General features: G+C 42.6%; 1 protein-coding gene across 48 annotated transcripts in view; it reads left to right on the plus strand.

Annotated features, from left to right (window-relative positions):
* Positions 1-21,212, plus strand: part of LOC115589468 (receptor-type tyrosine-protein phosphatase delta) — a 365,710-nt gene that overhangs the window by 288,358 nt on the left and 56,140 nt on the right. For 30 of the 48 annotated variants that reach the window (XM_030430331.1, XM_030430332.1, XM_030430334.1 and 27 more), the window contains 2 exons: positions 5,949-6,094; positions 8,049-8,190. In XM_030430331.1, the coding sequence (XP_030286191.1) occupies positions 5,949-6,094; positions 8,049-8,190 (288 nt within the window). Of the gene's footprint in view, positions 1-5,948; positions 6,098-8,048; positions 8,191-21,212 lie in introns of all 48 variants that reach the window. The other 18 variants (XM_030430322.1, XM_030430329.1, XM_030430330.1 and 15 more) reach the window with 1 other exon arrangement.

Consider the following 21,212-nt stretch of genomic DNA (forward strand, 5'->3'; position numbering starts at 1 on the left):
TGTCTGCACAAAAGTGGCCCTAACTCCTGCAGAGCCATAGCCAGAAGCTCAGAACCTTGCATAGCAGTGCCAGTGAGCATGAGTAATACACACTTACTGGGGTTCAGAAAGTCCCACTGGATTATGATTTTTGCAACCTTAGTCACTGGGCTGAGTACCGGGCAAGGAGAACACGCTGGCGATTTGTGTATTGCTGCACATGCTGTAGTTTTCCTGCCTTTGAAGCAGCATTGTTAGTGATGATATGCATTTATTTATTCACAGGAGACTTTCAGCAGCTTATGAGCCAAGTAAAGGACCCTGACCCTTTTACAAAACAGACCTGCGGCCTTAGTATCCATATTCAGCCCCGATATTAATGTGTCATTAAGCCTCATTCGTGTGTATTCTATTGAATTAGTTTTACATAATGACTCTTGTGAATTTTGCTTAGAGAGCACATTTTAGCATTTGGGGAAAAGCCGGGATGGGGGGGGGTGTTGGAGAAGGCTTGTATTATGAACTTCATTATGTGTGACAAGCAGCACAATATTGATGGAGGAGCGGGTCCCCATCATTGCACTGCATTAAAACCTCTGCAGTGAATTAATGTACTATTCCTGATCCAGTAATTAACAATCATTCGGGGGCCATATCCCTTTTCAAGTAATCACTAATTGCAATAAGAATTTCAGTTTCCATTTAAGGCGAGATTACCGATGAGCATGCAATGCAAATCAGCCAACAGTTCTAATTAAGCTCCAATTCCTTTCTCTTTCTTGCTGCCTGGGCCCTTTGTGAGCACATACAATGTGGAGTTTGTTTTCTCGGCATTACAAAAGACAAATTTTTATCATAATGCTGCAGATAGAGAGCTGTGTAGAGCCCCAAGAAAATGGTTTATGCTTGTGTTTGTTCCATTGATTAGCATGTGTGGTTTATCTTCCCTCGTTTTTTCCACTTGTTTTTCTGCATTTGTTTATCTCTGTGTTTGTGCGTCTGCATTACTACAGTCGGTTTTATTTTGGCATGGGGTCAGATGTTTTTTTGAGCACTATATAGACAGTTAATTAATCCATAGAGAGGCTGTTGCTTTATAAACCGCACATACGCCCAAGTGGTAAGTAAGTGCAATTTGCAATCGCCGCCAAACCCTTCCCTCTGCACCTTTATTTGAATACTACAATAGTCATATTGCTACACAGGACTTTCAGAATACTTATAGGATCGCATAAAGGCACATACAGTATACTACATGAGTGACATTTGCCCTCTCCCAACATTCACCATCCCCAATCCATCCAATTTGCCGCCATTGTGACAATTCATCAATATCACAGAACTGGAATGCTGCAGCTTAAAGATGTCGAATGAGGTTAATGGCATCTTTAAACGCTCCTTTCTTCCACCCGTATGTCCAAATGGAGCAGGGTATTTGCAGACTGCCACCCAATGTGTTAGGATTAATTATCGCCCTCCGCAACCCCACCTCACCCAGCAAGTTAAAGATTCAGAGAGGAAATGGCCCCTTTCATGCAAATGAAATTGAATATGTCAGTCAGTATAATTGTGAAAACCGAGCCGTCTTGGACTGGTGTCTGTGCCGAATAGAGGATCCAACTGAAAGTGGGTTTATTAATGTTCTTCTCTCCACTCTTTGATTCGTGCTCTTTAATGGCTTGGCAGATCAAACTTTAGTCTATATGGCGGAATCCTGATGACTTGAAATGTTTGGGCCATTATGAATGAAACCCAGACTCTGATCTTTTGGAGAAGAGTATTTAAATGCAATGTTTGACTCAGTGTTAAGCCAATATCAAACAAACTTGTAATGAATGCAGATTCGCGAAGATGCTCTGAACCCGGCTATCTGCTAAGGTCAGCACGCCGATAGAAAAATATGACATCATTAGCCGCAGTCTTCAGTTACACAGTCCACTCAACTCGTAGCTCTGCAACAGGTACTTCAATTTCACCCAAAAACTCTGCACAGCAGAAGCTTTTCATTCACTGCTGATTCAGTCCAAAAAACACCCAGCAATGGAAAATACTGCACTTTGTATGCAAAGTCAAAACAGTTACACAGCTTTTAAAAAGTTCCACTTTCTCTACCATTTTAGGATTTTATTTAATATTACGCTTGGTTTACTACCAACTCCTACTTAGTAATTTGTTTTCCTGATACTCAATTAGTTTTCAGAAAAGCAGTCCCATCTGATTTGAATAATTTGATTTATAATTTATGGTTGGAGTTAGTTAAAAAAAAAAATGTTTTACAACTTTCTTGGCATTTTGATCTCAAGTTTAGTTCGACATCCAGGAACTCCAGAAACTTCAAGCAAAGCAGATGTTGAAAAAGTATTCCTGGAGATTCACATTTACTTTTTCCTTTGTGGTAGTGACTTTAAAAGGATATCACGCACTGTATTCACAATTTTGGTGGACATTTCGTGGATTTTCAGTATTACAGAAACATGTTTCCAAGTGCAAAAATGAAAAAAAATCTTATATTACTTCAATAAAATAGCTTTAACAGGAATTTCCTAAGATAGGAATCCTAAGTTTGGGTGGCAATGACCGTCTACACTCTACACTTAGAATGAAAATGGCAGCACCTCTGTTGTTGGGTCTGTATGGCAATGTCAATGAAGATGGGGGACAAAAATAACGACAAAATATCATTATTGAAAGGCTACTTGACATTAGCCTGTTGTTGACGATGTATCAATTCGTATGAATATTTTCTGTATGAGGACCCTGATCCTATACTGTGTAAACTCTGCAGGTAAACAATTCTAGTAAACCAGTTAAGAGGTGGATATAGACCACCGACATTTCTGTGAGATTCAAGAGAAAAACATTTAGCCGTGTAAAAATAGGACAGGAGAAACAAAACTGCCCCAGTGCGGCGATGCCGTTTTATGGAAAATCGCCCCAAAATAATGTGTCTATTGATCTGGTGACCATTTTGTTCAAATGATGGATTTTAAAGATGTCAAAAAGGGCCAACATGATGAAAATGAACTACAGTACAGGCATCGGTAATACATTTCTTGTTCCCTGTTGGTAACACACCCACATTATTGAGGGATTCCAAATTCCATTTATGTCTATCCATTAAAAGAAATCCATACTTCCAGCCATGAAACAGTCTGCCCCCTCACCCCTGTGGACACGGGTGTTCTTAACAGTAAGCCACCAAATTATTAACGTGGTGTTGATCCGTGAAAAATAGGGCGAGGGGTTGCTACGAAGAGCTTCTTTTCTTCTGGTAGCAGTGAATCTGAACAAGGTTACATAATGACCTCAAGGGAGAGCAAGGCACAGGCCCATGTCACTAAACTTTCAGCTTGTGACAGGCTTTACACTTCTCATTTGTTTGCCGGCAACGGCTTAGCACTGGATTAACAGGTGCCTAGTCACGGTATTAATTCATGTAGATCATGGTTACCTCTCAAAGGAGATGCCAATGTGCAGCAGAGGTAACGGGAGCTTTTACTGGATGGCAGTTCATTGAATTGAGATTCTTTTTTTACAAGAAAAAGAAAATATTATTACAGGTAGATGCACCTTTCCACGTTGATACGGCTTTTAGGGCGAAACTCAGTGAAGAAATCAGTGGTCAGTGTTGAAAGGTTTCTGTTTCTGTTCACACGCCATATCTTTTTGGTTGCTGTCAAGGTGCTAGTCATGGCGTTGTTCGGAGAAAACAGAGGTTTCAATCAGCCTCTGTCTACCCGAAGCCGTACAAGGAGTCTACCAAAATGGATGTTTGTCAGCGGCGGACCTAAAATGGGGGTATGATGGTGATATCAGCAGCCATGTCTGTGAAAACACCATTACCTCCATGTCACGCCTCAATCACTCCCCATTGTGCGGCGACTGTCCCCCCCCACCCTCTTCCCCTCACCTCCAGTGCTGATCTCTCGCACATGTCCTCGCAGTCTATCACAGCCGGCGTAGGGAGACGCACCGAGCCGTAATGGATGGCCCCGGAGCGAAAACAGCCCCAATAGCATATCAATTACCCATCAGCACCCACTTGGCTGGATGCCAGTGTGCGCCACGCCCCAGCCAAGTCAATGAGATAAGGTGCAAATGCAGATATAATGGTGCTTTTTGCCGTGTACAAATTACACAGTGTCAACTCGGCTGCCCACCTGTCGGATCTGTCAGCCGCTGAATGAGAGAGAGAGTCTGAGAAGTGTGTGTGGGTTTGTTAATGTGTGTGTGTGTGGATGTAGGACCGTGTGCATGTCATGAGGCAATCAGGTGATTTCCCAGACTCATTTGCCCAGTGGAGGCCCAGCTGCTAGCCTGTTTATCTGTGCGACTTTTGATTGCTGACCACACATCTTATGTCACCTCTCCGTGAATCCTGCAGGTTGATTTGTCCCTCACTCGCAGTGCTGCAGCCGCCGCTGGGCAGTACAATCTGGGAGGCGAAACTGGTCCCCACACAGGCACGCGAACAAGCACAATCACACATTCTCACACACACAGATGAGGTGATTCAGATGGTTGGCATTACCGCAGCTGTGTGGCCCCTAATGGCCTGCTGAAGTGATTGATAAAAGGCAAACAGTTGCTCCGCAAGGGGCGACAGATGGAGCTACACCTCCCACTGAAGCTGGCACTCGAGCTTCAGTGCAAAATACAGAGGGGGTCTGACTTAGCGCTAGGACATTATTGCTATTGAAATTAGCCTTGATCATCATGATAAAGCTGGAATGTAAGTCTCACAATCAAACTCTCATCAGGGAGAGACAGGTTCCTTTGATTACCCAACACTTTTGTGCATTTTGATTTTTTTGGCGGTTGTAATAAAAACGTCTGCTCGCGAGCAGGAACTGATTGTCCTGGAGGGGGACAAAAAGACGGAAGAGAACTCAATTCTTCAAACTGATCCTAATTAGAGAATTGTTGTAATGGCTGCCAAAGCCTAAATTATATTGGGGGATGGTTTTACAGAACAAACTGTGATTCTGAAAGTCATGCTGCAGGCGCATGAGCAAGGGCTATTGACAGCGTCGTAAAACCACCGCAGTAGATGGGAACGTCCACGCTGCGTCCACACAAAGCAAACACTGTTCCTCTCTCCTATTCTCCCACCTCCGCTCCCCTACATTTTTTGCATTTTTTATCCTCATTGCCTTTACACTTGACTTGTTGTGCTGAATTGAGGGACCAATTAGGAGCAACAGAATGCTCACATCACTGATCAGAGCACTGCGAGGACCTTATCAGGTGCGTGTCTCATTTGCGTGGGGCACAAGTGCCGTTCCGATTGGTGGTTTTGAAGAGCTTAGTGTTGTCTGCTTCTGTTTCACTGCAACTGTTGGAAAATGTTGGCCTACGTTATTAGAACACACAGAAGTGATGGGTAACAGCCTAATACAATGGATGACTTTCATGTCTAGTGGCACGTCCGGCGCCAGTTCATGAATAATGATCAACGGTGTCACACAAACTTTAATAACTTCAGTGGCATTAAAAAACTGGAACTGGAACACCTCATTACACATCAAAATTGTCATATCTCTTTTCACATTTCAGATTTTGTATTTCTTTTGTGCCTGTGATCGGTCTAAACACACTCTTCTTCCCTACTTGTATCTGAGAAATCCTCCCAAAAAAGTCTTTCTGTCAGAGGAGACTTCAGGGTTGTGTAGAAATACCTTCATGGTCAAGATAAGATGCTTTTGTACACTCTGCTCCCGAGACCTCTGTCTTTTAACTGATCTCCACCACTGATCATTTGTTTTCACTTTGCACAATGAAGTCAGTACAATCTCTTGTCTCGACCTCCAAACACAATCCTCTTAACAGCCACATGCTGAAATCTGCAACTTTGTTACTTTCTCATGTGCGCAGCTTGATAAGAGAGATTAATTGCGCCGTGTCCAACACTTAGCACGCTCACTGACTGTTTTTGTTGTCCTTTTTTTTTTTTCTGTCTCTGTCTCCAGCACCACCAAAGTTTTTAAGAACCCCCAATGACCAAACAGGCGTGCAAGGAGGGGTGGCATCCTTCATCTGCCAAGCTACGGGAGATCCACGGCCGAAGATTGTGTGGAACAAGAAGGGGAAGAAAGTCAGCAACCAGAGATTTGAGGTATTAGGTCTATTGTTCTGATGTAAAATGCTCGACAAAACTGGAATGCTTCAGCACCGCGTTTGGCTCTGCTCGCACATAATCCATTGCGCCAAGCCCCGCTTGCTTGCTTGCTTTTCGCCCTGACTTGCCACCACGCATTAGCAGCCTCTAATAATCACGCTGGCCAGGCTTTTAGACATGCTTGAGTTTTAATGAGCAAGTGTACGAAAGATCTAGAGACTGATTTGTAATTAAATGAAAGACAAGAAAAGACGCAATTGGCTAGAAGAAGAAACGACTTGTGGTGTGACCCAGATACCTACATTAGCATCATGCCACATTTGCCAGCTTTATGTGAAGTGAAAGGGGAAGTAGGCGCTTTCACTTGGAAATATCCTTTTGCTTTGTGGCATCTTTATCTAAATGCATGTCCTACCCTCCCCATTTTGGCTGAAGCTTTGATTTCTGGTCAGCTTTAATCTGCACTTGGGCTCAATACCCATGAGAAATAACACATCAACGCAGAACACTGATAAGATTTCTATTAATTTCTGTGTCAGTCCCCGGGACTATCATGGTGTCATCCCGCCGCCGCCCCCCCGCGCTTTGCTCTAGATGCCATATTCGCTCGCTACTACACAGCAGCAATGGCTTAACGGAGCTCGGAGACCCCTTCCTGTCTCTTCTTTGCGTCTAATAACCACAGAAATCTAATCTTATCAGAGTTCATCGCGTTTGCATCTCACATTGTGCTGAATGCTAACACTCTAGTTTCCATTCCCTGGTTGCCTCGAAGGGCTTGCTGGCTGCCACCATTCTGCGCCCATTCAATCACGCACTGCTGCCTCATCCTCTAACAAAAACCCATTTCCTTTTAGAGGTCTCACAACTTCCTTTCTAATTTGCTCTTTGGGCTTTGACTAAGAAAGGAGGCTCTTTTGTGTTCCTACCATCACCTGCTGTCAGCTTGAATGCCAACACCGCTATAGCGCTCGGCCAATGAAATGTTGAAGTGTATTGTTAACTAACACATGCACAAATATATTGTTGACTTTACAAATGTTTGTAGGCCTCTGTGTGTGAGTGTGTGTGTGTGTGTGTGTGTGCGCGTGTGTGTGTTTGTGTATGAAGCTGAGGTCTCAGGCCTATTTTTATTGAAATCTACCTCTATGCTTAAAAGAGATTGAGTTATGACACAGGGCTTTCTAAAATCAGTGAGTATACGACATGTAGCATGCAAAAAAAAAAAAAAATAGCTGAATAAGCTACAACAAACACCTGTTTGTGAGCATTTTATGTGTCGTTCGTCCAATACAGTCGGTCCTGTCTTTTGTACCACTACCTCACCTCATGGTACAACTGTCCTCAACCGTTTATCAAGCCACTTTTAACTGTTTGTGCTTGTTTCTGTCCCATTGACACAATCCAGTGTGATGCATTTTTCAAGGGATAGAATGTTAACTTTAAGAGTGGGACACATTCAGGTTCAAATTTTACTCCACGACACGAGCAAAAATCCTCTCAACGAGAAGACCCTCCCCACTCTTAAAGTTAGTCAGCTGCATTGATTATTTTAACTACTGCACACAGTTAAAGTGAACATCAGATCCAGCTCACAGCACTTACATTAGTACCTACGACAAAAAGCTTTAAAAAAAAAAAAAAAAAAAGTAATGTATTTTCAGTACCTATATATTATATATAAGCACTCTAATATTGCACAGATCCTGAAGTCACTTATTGTATATTTACAGTACATAACCACAATACTCACGAATCATAAAACCACTGAGTCTCTGTCAGGTAGGCAGCAGCTTTCGTCTCTGTCATAGGAAGCACATCGTGTCAGTCACCATCAGTGTTGTTAGCCAAATGTCTTCGACAGTGTTTTTTCTGTTGTCTGCAGAAGGTCCCTCACCCGTTGTGAACCAAAAAATCTCCTTTAACATTATTCTGTCTCTCGCACCTGCAGGTGATAGAGTTCGACGATGGCTCTGGTTCAGTGCTAAGAATTCAGCCTTTGCGCACGCCCCGAGATGAAGCCATATATGAATGCGTCGCCTCCAACAGTGTTGGAGAGACGAGCGCTACCACCAGACTCACTGTTTTACGTGGTAGGTCCTTCTCAACAACCCCAAAAGACAAACAAACCCCACACACACCACTAACATGCCCCCTTTTCTCCCTGCTGACCCAGGTAAGCCTCCATTTACTTGTTTCCTGTTTGTCCTGTCCTGTTGCCTTTGTTTCTCACTGTCGCGCCACACAGTCAGACCCAATTAGAGACTCTGGTTACACTCACGTTGCGTATTCTAACTTGATAAGATTTAGTCCATTAGCCATTTAGCCAAGTAAGTTTCCGTTTCTAAGTGACTTAAGTCATTTGCATACAGATGCCTGACACAATAATTAAGATGCCAGTTAAATTATGCAAATGGCCATCCATTCCTAGCCCGCGGTGGCTTAATGGAAAAGCTCAGCAATAATTTTCAAATCAGTCATTTTTCATCTCTGCACTTCAGCTTTGATATTCATTTGACCGCGTGACAAATAAAGCAGTGTATTCTCATGTAGCGTTTCAGCGGAAGGTTACCCCGGCGCCAGTGTTTTTCGGTGACCACTGTTAATAGCCAGCACAAACAAGTGGAACAAACAGGCGGGAAAGGTCAGACGCTTTGTTTAGGTCCTGTGAGCTGCGAGAATAAAAGTCAGGCGGCCGATATCAAATTGTTTGACGGCGCCTCTTTTATAATAAGCACTGAGCAGAATTTTTATCTTGATTACACAAAACATTCCATTCAAAGTCAAATATGTGGTGGCCCTGAGCTCAAAAGGCTGTGTAATATCTCTCTAAAACATGACTTGTTTGGCTGTGAATGGAGAAAATGGCTTTAGGAAAAAAGGAAAAAAAAAAAAAAAAAAAAAAAGCCTTGGGCTGCCTCAATGAGGTGTGCTCCATTATGTGCCACAATTACACAACATGGCAAATGAGTTCCTATTGAGAGGGGTGCTTCCATCCTATAGAAAAAGAGCTGGCTCTGCGAGTCTCTGAAGCCCTCCACCCCTCCTCTCCCTCCCCTGCTTCTTATCTCACCAATGAGCCAACAAAAGGCCCTTTGCACTGTCTCCAGAGGCCGATTGAAAGAGAAAGGTGGCACGTTCACATCCAGCTCCCTCCTGTTTACTCTGGGCACAAAGTGTGTGTGTGGGTGTGTGTGCTCTCACATGCAATATTGTGCACATTTCCTGTCCGCTCCCGCTCTTTCTCTATCTTATGTTTTTCCCCTTCACACACACACACACACACACACACACCAGTAGATAGCTGAGAGACGGGTATAGAAGCTGCTCTTCCTGGCTCCGCGGCCTAGCATTAGCATGTTTATTACCATTTCCATTTTGCTCCTCTGCTCGCTCTCCTTTCCCATCAATGTATTGAAGGTGAGAAGAGGCCTATCACGGACGGGGGGGGGAAAAAAAAATAGAAAAAAACAGGAATGGCTTTCTCTTTTTCGGCTTTGGTGCAAATAAAAAGGTGTGCTCCCTGTCCTCACACTGCCTCCGTTAGACACATTCAAGCTCCAAAGTACAGGCACTGTGAATGATTTTGGTAATAATCTGCAAGATTCTCATACCAGTGTGTGCTCATTTCACCCGCCTTCTGTCACCATTTTGCTGTGACACAACAGGGATTCAACCTACACCCAGTTCAAGCATTTCCATTCGCTAGACATCTGGTGTCTGGTAGGTTTCACAAAGGAAGTGTATTAAGAGTTGCAACAATTAATGGATTAGTTGATCAAAAGATAATTAATTGCAAATTATTTCAAGCAACATTTGCAGGTTCTAGGTTCTTAAATGTAAGGATTTGCTGGTTCTCTTTATCATTAATGAAAGGCAATGAAGAGTCTTGGTGTTTTTGACTATTAGTTGGACAAAAGAAGGAACTTGAAGAAGGCTCTGGGAAATCGCAATTAGTTTTTTATTCCAAATTATTGATTCATAAATTGTGAAAATAATCGTTAGTTGGACCCCTAAATGGGTTTTTTTGTACACTGGTAGTAATGCCTCTAAAAAGCAAATAACAGATAAAAGAAATGTTGTTATCTCTCATTATCATGAGCAGTGATAGCAGTCATAGCCCGACAGCCAAAGGAACGGAAGCAAGATAGAAAAAATAATAAGGAAGGAGAATGATGCCACAGTGCTGGCCACAGACAAGGATATCAACAAGATAAGCTCCTGCTAGCCATTTAATGTGCCTCTTTTCTTCAGCAGTTACGACTTCAAGTTGTAGAAATCATGAATTCACTAAACCGAAGAACCCGGCGCAGGGTTGACTTGGCCTCTCAGGAAGCTGGTAGTAAGCAGGCACACTGTACACCTCGAGGGTGTGTTATATATTATTTAGGAGACCAAAAAGCTTCCTCTTTCCAAATTTACTCCATATACTACAATAAATACAGCGCTGCTGCTTTGCTACTCATCATTCCACATGACAGAAACCACCATCACCAGCAAAAAAAATATTCCTCTCCTGCTTTGGAGAAATACGAGGAGGAATACTGAACTTGATGCAGGTTTGGAGAGAGAGATAAACAAACACAGATAAGTGATACTGTGCCAGGTCTAATACATATAAAGTGACTGTTCATTTAGTTCATTTGGGCTCCAATGGGCTGTGGAAACGACTGCAAAGCATCTGTTGTGGGAAGCTCGCCACAGGGGGCGATGCCTAATTCCATGAAGGAAAAGCACATTGTTGTAATTGCCATGCAAGGAAGAGACAGGGATTCGAGGTGACAAATCCAAAGTACTGGGAGATATTAGTATTCGGATGGGCCTCTAACTTGATGGGAAGCGCCATTAGTAATGAACTTCCAGGCTTAGAGAAACGATTTGCATGAAAGGCGAAACCCTGAAACATAATGATGTTCAAATTTGCCGGGCCGTGGCATGAGGAACAGGCTTTCTTACTGCACATTTTTTTTTGTGCCTTCTGTTTTGATTAACTATGAGATGACCCACTTCATATGTGACTAGTGTCTTTGAATTAAGGTCATCTGGATTTGCTTTGTAATCGAGAATGACAGGAGGGGATTGAGAAATGAAGGAACAGCACATTTTGGATGTCATGGCCGGAATATGATTTCAGCAAAATTAGTATTTGATCTCATTTATGAATTTGCCTCTGTAAGATATGACGGCGCCCTCTTAACAAGGATATCAGTCACTAGACTAGTTGAGCTGGATTTCTTTTAACCGCAAGTAAACAAAAGAAATGCCAGAAAATGTAGCCGAGGCGCCTCACAGGGTCTAGACTCGGTGCTTGTAGTAGCTCCAGCAAGATGATGTGTGGATTTGAGTGCTGCAGTTCATGATTCAGGCATGATTAAGGATTTATATTGCATCCTCATACTCCCATTATGCTGTCAACAGCCATTTCCTGTGCCCCACACACAAGTGTGCAAACTTATGCAGCTGTGCACAACTTGACAGTGGGAGCGGAAAATGGGAAGCCGCTCTCCTGTGACGGCAAAACAGAATGCATCATTTCCATTTGTATGGAATGGTGCAGTGGCACAGTCAGAGTCGTGTAGCCGAGACGGATCTCTCCACATACAATGAAAGGGGGCTGCTACATGATCAGTGATCATTCATAGACAATGCAAGCACTCCGCTCTTTGTCAAAAAAAAAAAAAAAACGCCTCTCCACACTTAATGAAAGACTCCGAGAGGGAGAGCTATCTAATTTACATTCCAAGCTGAGTTAACTGATATCCGTAAGATTGTGGTCCGTGTACACAGTGTGGACCTGTCTGCCGAGCACAGGCCTGTAGAAAGCGTGAGTAGTGACTGAAGAATAATATTCTACCTATCATTGGTCATCTATATGCACCATTTTCTCAACGCATAATGTCTTCCTTCTCAGTACGGAGCGAGTGATGAGCAAGACATGAACAAGCCGGTCCGCGTGCTCAAATTGCCTCGCAGGATAAATGCTGTGTCAGCTGCCTCGGACTGTCGGAGCAAGGGCTGCAGCAGGGAGGAAGCGTGTGACCATTGTAAAATTACTGGGCTTGTGATCAGTGGCTTGAAAGAAGAAAAAAAAAAAAGGAGAGTAGGGGGCCAGAAGCTACAGTACAATTCTCTGGTTTGCTGGCAGGAGCTCTATAGATGGCAAGACCTGGGCCGCCACATGGAACACTCAATTTTGTTAGAAAAATACATTTTTGGTCCATAAATGGTGCTGTGGAAACATGCTGACTCACAGGAGGGGTTTAACTCCTCCACTGAATATAGAACGAAGGTATTCCAAACTTCTTCCAACAGCATTTTTTAGGTCTGAGGGAGTCAAATGGCCTGAGTACTCATAGACCCTCTTATGGTAGCAGCACTATTGCATCTTCAACTGTTTTTCACTCATTCTTTGTTATTTTCAGGAATTTCTACTCAGAAACAGACATGTTTTTCGTCGCCATGCATGCGAGGACAAGTGGAATACCGACGTCACAGACTATCAGTTATCTCCATGTCCATTAGACGTTTCATAAAATACCCATAGGCAGAGTTATCGCTTGGAATTTGGCCAATACCGACTGGATGCTCTCCCCACAATTCCTAACTTCGCTCTCTCATATCTCAGAGAAATGGAGCACATGATGACAAGTTATTCATTACTGTAATTAAAAAGATAGAGTTTACTCTCCTAACAGAAATTGATCTTGTCGCCGAAAAAAAATAGATAAATAAATAACCCCCCCCCTCCCTTCCCTAGTCCCTCTTATATCTTACCGCATAGTTAATCGTGGGAGCCAATCAGTAAGTGTGGAGCATGCAGGATGATTTAAGAGAAAACTGCTGCTGACAAGATGGATGTGAGACTTTAGAGTCTGCATAGCATGTGAGAAAACAGCTGCCGGAGCCACGAAGGCGCTTGGACTCTGAACATGATAGATAACTCAGCACATGTTGTTGGCTCTGTATTTGTTTTAATAAAAGTAAACACAGCCTTCTGAATGAATAATTATTGATTCAGACAAATGAGGAATGGGTTGGGGTTTTTTTTTCGTGGATGCCACTGTTCTCCACTGCGGCCTCACAGCACTGGTGATGCAGTTAGGTGATGCTCATTTTCAGGCTTGTTTTAGGTTTCTTCTTCTGATTCAAAACAACATGTTATTTTTAATCGTACTGTCTAATGCTGCAGCACCTCTATTAACCCTCTGTTTGAATGCTGTGGCTTCTGAAAGCACTACCCCGGCTGTGCTGAGGGTACTGTTTAGGGCAACGATTCTGTAGTCATGACATGACGACCCGGCAAGTCTTGTTCGCTCGTTTGAACACACGGTTTCTGGATACAGACTCTATTCATTTCTCTGGATTGAGTGTTTAGCACATTCACATTATTTAAATCTAAACCTGCTTTATAATGAAAAATAGTCATGAATATCTCACTTTCTCAAATATGGGATCAAAGTACACTTAAATAGTGAATAATTAAACATGGTATGGAGAGGTTAGGCAATTGAATATGTTTAATTTCAAACTTAAAATCAAACTTTTTGATCTGATCATATGTAACCTAAGCACATTGAGCTAAATGCTGTAAACATATTGCTATTTAGCCAATACACCATCCACAACTAGCATGTTAGACATTTAATTCATAGTTTTTCTAAATGTTTACCTTATTTCTGGCTGATAAACTTGTCCACGTTACATAACACACTATATAATTTAACACATTTTTACCGAGAAATATTCACCGACTAGACTGGATGGGGCACAAGGTCAAAGAAGCGAGGAGTGTAGAAGTCTGAGCCAGGTAGTCGAGGGGTGCTAATGTTAGCAGCTTTGATCCTACAGTAGCTGCACTCAAAAGTCATTTTCTACTAGATTAATTGGCCACTGCAGGGTCATCCTTAATGCATCTAATGATCTTGAGAAACTTTTTCAGGCCGCGTTAAGGCTGCTCGCTAATTACCACCAAACAACTTTGGGCTGAGAAAAAAAAAAAGTGATGTGGCAAGAATTGATTTTTGGGTGTAATTAGTTGCCTATACATTATTACATTGAGTACAGCAAAGACAAGCGCAGCGCATAAGAAGTTTCACGGCTGTGTTAAAGGAAAGGAGTGCAGAAACACTGCGAGCTGTAAACCCAGCCGTCAGATCTGTGCTGTCAAAAACACATGGCCTGCACATAGTCATTTCCATAATAAAATAATACCACCCACTGCCTTCTGTGACACCCATCGTCTGCCAGAGTCACTTTTGGGGAGAATGCCTGTCTGCTAAATTTGAAAGGCCTGATATAACCCCTGTTTTCCATTAGGCCTCTTTGAGAGGCAAGAGGTCCTTCTCTGCAGGATGTTAGCAAGCATGAATAATCTCTATACTCCTCTCTCCTGTAGCAAGCTTTTAGCTGTATCAATAATTGAAACGGTGGGTGCTAGATTTTCCCTTTCTCAGGGGGAGGTGAACTCATATGAGGCCGGTTTCCTCAGACATATACGTCTCTCAGGGTAGTCGCCTGAGTCTGATGATACCATGTTCGAACGGAAGAGCCTTGACCCATGAAGCTGTCTGACACTGTCGTGCACAAAATGCTAAAAGTGACTAAAGTTCATAGGATTCTGTTCTCACAGCTGATGATGCTTTCTTGCATTCTTAGTAATACACAAGTCAATATGGACATATGAACTGTCCTGTGCAGGTTTCTTAAACTGTAAATACATCATGTGACAATCCAAGAAGGGTATTACAAAACGGCTGTTTGATCAAACTCACGCCCCCCCCCTCCGCTTCTGAATGTATAGTACATGAAGGTTAATGAAGCAACTCAGTGTCTCACAGTTTTGCCGTCTGTCTTTTCCCCTCCCTGGTAGGATGACTCACCTGGTCGCTGAAATGCTCCTGTGCCCTCGCCGGCTCCAACTTCTGGCTTCCCCCAGAAAAGGCAGAAATGAATGACGTAGATTGCATAATATTTTATTAGAAATGACACACAAACAAATACATTATTAAACTTTAAAACATCAAGTGTCATACAGGCATCCCAGGTGGGCAGTAAGAGGGTGAATATAAAATGAATAAGCCTGGAACATGAAAAGGGAACAGATGTCTGGCAGTATATGCTTCAAAATGACGGGAGCGTCGCTGAGAATGGCGGCGTCTCTGAGGAGAAGGTAGCGTGTGGTTGTTTATGTATTCGCCGCCACGTCCTCTTTATTTGTGAATGCTTAATGCACTCAAGAGGATCAAATGAGGGTTGATGGACTGATTTAAAAAACAAATAAAAAAGAGGAGGCTTCCTAAGGTGTGTCGCACGGAGTTGAGAGAGAATAAGGGACGTATATTTCAGCTTTGTGTTTGGCAAATAGCTGGAAGCATTGTCAAACAGTTGTCTCCTTCCTCCTTTGAATATTACTAATAACAAAAAAATGCTGATGGCAGATAAGATGAGGAGAGCAAAAGTTTTTCTTTTTCCTTTTTTTTTCCCCTTCCGCGACTTGAAATAAATGGGGCACTGTTTTCGAAAGTAAATGGAATCATTGCTCAAGGTAACAACCAGCAAATGGAATATGCAAAGTGAAATCCTGAAGAGGGGTGTGAGGGGGACAGAAGGCAGAGGAGGCGGGAGACAGACAGAGACGGATCGAGGGGGAGCCTTAAATATCAGGCGTCTTCAGAAAGTCTCGGGCGAGTCGCGACCGGATGGAGGCAGATGAAGTCGGCGAGAAGGGTGCGCGCAAAAGACAAAGAAAGACATGATTGCCGGTAGAGGAGGTCTTAAAATCTCCCTCCACCTTCCCCCTAGGTGATCTTTACTCAGAGCAGTACATCTGGCTGAGCTGACGTGTAGTCTGTAAAGCGAGAGGAGGGAGGGGGGGGGGGCATCTGAGCGTAAATGGAGCTTTGTGCCTGGCTTCCTGCCTGCCTTGCTGCTTGCCCAGCCAGGCCTGTAGAGAAAGGCCCCCTCTCCGCCCTTCCTGCTTCATCTCTTCTTTTCATCTCCCCTCTTTACCCATCCATTTTAGCACTACCCCTAAGGGGCAACCGACACTAACACTCACTCTCTGCTTTCATTCTCTTCCTCCCGCTCCCTTCGCTTATGTTGTAAATGGAGGAATATCACAGCTAATCCGTCATGTTTATGAATGACATGGGGCCTAGGGAGAGGTTGGGGCGCCTTGCCAGAAGTGGCGTACATCTCTGTTGCATGCCCTCTGCTTGGCTGATCCAATCTGCCCCGGCAGCGATGGCCATAAAAAATGTCTATGGGGGGATGGCAGGCTTGGAGGAACATTAGGCGGGGTCATTTTAAAGCATAACTCCAGCCATTTATGATCTGAATGCTGTTTTCCACCACTTTTTTATCATATTCTACACATATTCCAACCAAAATTCCAATGACAGCTTCTCTTTGGAAATCCCTGCACAGAAGTTTAAAGACATAATTTGCAACATTTCCACATTAACATGCCCAAACATGACTAAACTTTTTATAAACATTTTGTCAAGCTGCGTACTTACATTATCCCAAGTGTTTCCAACGATGCTCAAACCCAGAGAAATCTCAGATCATTTCATTTGGTTGCCTGCAGCTAAAACCTCTGCAGAAACATCTGATGAGATGTTCGAGAACGTGGAAGAAAATCAGCAAACGTGACTAAACATAACATAAATAAAACATATTATGTTTCTGAAGATGATAACTCCCCGATTTCTCACTTCACAACATCACCGAGCGACGTCTTTTATTTTCATAGTTTTGATTGAGAGACCCCTAGTGGCAGAAAATACATAATGTGCATTCTTAAACATTCATAAAGGGAGCAGTGGAAACACAAAAGCATATCATAATCCCTATGTATCAATGCATGAACATCGCAGGTGTGCACTCATTCTTTCAAAAGTCAATTTCATTATAATTCTTGTATTCACTCATGATTATATTTATCCGTTAACTAAATATAACATATTCTCACTGTTTAAAAGCTGTATAAAACCATTTTATGAAATGATGAACCATGACAGCATGTTGACGTAGAGTTTCTCCAATGTCATTCGGAATGAGGAACGGCTTGAATTGTTCATCTGTGAAGGTTTTTCTGGAGAGAAAAAAAAAAAGAAAGAAGAAAGCCTGATGATTAATAGATTGACTCCATGATGGTTTCCTCATAATCTCAGGCATTAGGCGAGGGGTTTTTAATGACAAATAAGCGGCATTCAATTAATTATACAATCTCAAAGGGGATTTATGGAGAAAACAATCAGTGCGGGGCAAAGGGGGGAGAGGAGGCCATTTTTCACCGAGACAGAGTGCCTTGAACCACAGGTTAAGGGAGCTTTCTACGCCTTCACCTCTCCCTCCTATATTCCGTTCCGACGTTCATCATCGCAGGAGTTTTAAGGAGCACACTGGATAGTATTTCACAACCCATTCCTATTTTGCTCCTCCAGGCAACACGGGCAAAATACAATTTTTAGTGGGTACTAGACTGTCCCTCGTTGTCTGCCCTCCAGGTTTAGCAGTCTTCTCAAAGAGACTGTATTTGTTCAGCCAATTACTGAACTACCTTTTAGAGGCACCAAGCTAGTGAGACTTAATGCCACTTTGACTTGGAGAGGGCCTGTTCCTCTTAAAACTCTATTACAGTAAATTGGAATTAGCTGTTTGAGCCAACTGTGGCACATTCACAGTAATATTCATTAGCGAGCTCTGTACCTGTAGAATCAACTGATGAACTAAACCAAAGCACATTTTCATCAGCGCCGCACACTCATACTGCTGATTTCTGTTGTACTGATGCACCCAATTTTTCACTAAACAGGGAACATTGGCAGAAAATGTGTCGCTGATGTTCTGTTTTTTAAAGTCCGGGTAGACCATTTAGTTGTCATTTTAATTGACTATGTATGACGACTGTTTTTCTTATTCCATCCCGAACAAACAGGGCCTCGACACATAAAGTTATCACAAGCAGACACACACAAAAAATAAAACCTCTGCGTTGCCTATCCATCCACGCCATAATGAAGATTACAAGAGACATACATCTGTACCCTCAGAGGAGGTAAATGGATCACGGGCCTTAATAGAAAACATGAACTCTTCAGCTTCCTGCTTGGTACAACAGGATTAGTTCTGACCTGCAAGTCCTGCACAGACACACGTGTAAACTGCAAAGTAGTCATGGCCTGCCACTTAACATTTCCCCAAATCAGTTTGTCTAAGGCTTCGGAACAAAGCACTGCAGCCCTTGGCATAAAACTGGGACGTGCTCTCATGTTTGAGTGTTTTCCACTCATAAAACCACATCAGTCCAGATACATGCCGTGTTTAAAAACAATTTGAAGGTTGACTCAGAGTTCACCGGACTGTGAGTCCCTTAAACACAAGTCGGGGAAAGTGAATTTGAGAATTGTCCGTCACCACACACTAGTGTGTGTCTCATTAGACGGAAGTGCTAAGCATTTTCTTCTCCATTATTGGATTAGTTAAGCAATATCTACCTTGTGCAGGTGCCAGGAGGGTTTTTTTTTGGGAAATGTGGCTCAAAGGAAGCTCATGGGGGAAAAACCTAATCTTATTTAGACTGGACAACATATGTGCCAAACAGCACTGGGATGTATCAATGAGATAAATACAGGCTTTAGATTCTCTGAGGGTATTTAGGGGAAACTGAGACGTCTCGACTCGTCATTTCTTCCTTTTGCTCAGCAGTGATGCACATGTGCTTTTATACTCTCTGCTTGTCAAAGTTGTTGGCTTCTAAACGAATGGCTGCCATTTAGCGATACTTTACACCCTTAATGTTAAGGGTCGCCACTTGAATCTTAACTATTCAAAGTATTCTTCCCAAGGCAGTGCTGAGACATCCCATGTACTGACAACACTGTCCAAAAATGTGTGCCGGAGGGATCAACCGATTAGCCACCTGGCCGATGATCAGATATAATATTTAGCATTCTTCCAATTATTAGAATCAGTCTGGGGCTTATGTCAGATTGCAGATTAAATAAATTAACTTTATCAGAAAAACTACAGTATAGGCGGACTTTGAAAGCAGCTTATTGTGACGCATATTCACTTTTCTCGTTAGGCAGCGACCTCTTCTGGCTGTAGTTATTATTATGGCAGCAAAGCAGAAAGACGAATGTAGTAGTAAAAGAGCGACAAGCAAGTATGAGGTTACGTAACTGTAAATTCTGTATAAGTCTCTCTATTAATCAGTATCATCAATGGAAAGTATGTTTAGAGCGCAAAGAATATGACAATTATTTTAGAACAGTACATTGAAATGATTTCATCAAGTGTCTGTATGTGTTTTTCAGTGAAAACAAGCAGTTCACATTAAAATGTCCTTGTGTCATGGTCAGAAACTTACGTGGGGACAAGTTTCAACTCTGCAAAAGTTTATGGGCAGAATGATGGATGCGGTGTTGAGTAAAGCAACTTTGTCTGAGTCCCAAGTTCGAGATAGTTTAACCAAGCTGCAGGTCGCTGATAAAGCAAAGGGGGAGGGTGCACATTTAGGCCTTGTCAATCATTAGGCGCTAGATTGTAAAAGTACACCTTTTTTTACCACAGCGTCAAGTGTACCTCGTTAAGTAGAGCAAGGAAATGAACGACGACGTGGGTGAAAGTGGTGAAACGTTAGAGAGAGGCAAGGAGGAAAATAGAGCAGATGTCGTCATAGAATTGGCACAAAATGGAATTGCTGTCTGCCTTTGTTAATCAAGAGCTCTTACGTTTGGTTGAGTAATTTTGTTTGTGTGAAAACAAAAGCATAATTAACAGTTCCCTCTCCCATGCCAAAGGGAAAAAAATAAAATAATTGAATACGTCAGTTGAACGGGAGCCGAGCAGAACATTTTGTTGAAGAGGATTCGGGTCGTCTCTGAACGGATGTATTAACTAAGCTTGCAACACATTTTTTTTGAGAACTGTAAACAAGTTATAATGGAAAGTGTTTCAGTGTTAATGTGTTCCGAATCAGCAATGTAGTTTTGGGAAAAGTTTATGACCAGACGTCTGCACGAGAGATTCTGGGTTCAATATTTATCCACGTGTGTTGTCAAGGTTGGACTCGATTTTCCACGACGTTGCTGCACGCCTACAAGTTTTTCATCCATCGTCTTAAACTGTGTGCACGGAAATCTTTTCTTCATTAATTACCTTTCGCTAGTTTATAAAACACCAAGTCCTAATTCAATCTAGGACAGCTAATGCATTAGCAAGCCATGAAACAAGCCAATTGATGCACTTGTGAGCAGCAAGAGTGCTGTATGATTAACATGATTAGCACCCTAACCCTGCTAAATTCTCCTATCTTCTTTCTCACTTCTTTTGGCTTTTTGAGCGTGGAAAGAGCTTTAATCAGTGTCCCTCAACTTCAAATTATATGCTATGAAGTGGTGGGGGGAAAAAATGGCTTTGGCTCTGGCTGCTGAGAAAAATAAGCACTGCTGTCACACTCCACGGGTAATGTTTTGTGGCTCGGCTTTTTGTGCTGGCTGAAATCTTATCTTGGAGGGGGTAGAGAGAATCAGATTGATTTCCAAAACTGGACAAAAGTAATCTTTAGGGCAGAGGACAAAAGGAGCGTAAAATGTAAGAGTGTCATACTTGAAGACATCTGTCCCCGAATTCCCACACTTCCATAATCCAGCGTCTTCGGCGAGCAGGGATTCCCAAACAACAATACATCTTGAGACACACTTTTCTCCACTACGCCGCCAAAGCAAGTGACCTGTGACAGCCTCTTTGAGGAGATTGTATCCACTCAAATACGTCCAACAAATATATCTTATTATGGCCTGCGGGGATTTTCCCTGAAGAATAACCTCAGCCCGCAGGGTGAAAAGTCTTGTTCCGCTTGGGAAGAAAAAGGGTCGGACTGAATCCAATCCTTGTGCAGCAACCACAGAACTAAAGCCAGAATGTGACCGGAAAGGTTTATGTTTTTATGGCTTCACTTGGAAAGTCCGGTGCAACAAAGGCTTATTTTCTTCTCAGATTCCTTTGCACTTATTGGATCACTTTTGAGCCAAATGTGATTTCAGTGACATAAAACAGTACCCACATCTCACATAATTAGACTTAATCAGATTTGCACTCAATTTTC

The sequence above is a fragment of the Sparus aurata genome, chromosome 10, assembly GCF_900880675.1.
Source record: "Sparus aurata chromosome 10, fSpaAur1.1, whole genome shotgun sequence".
Classification (NCBI taxonomy): Eukaryota; Metazoa; Chordata; class Actinopteri; order Spariformes; family Sparidae; genus Sparus; species Sparus aurata.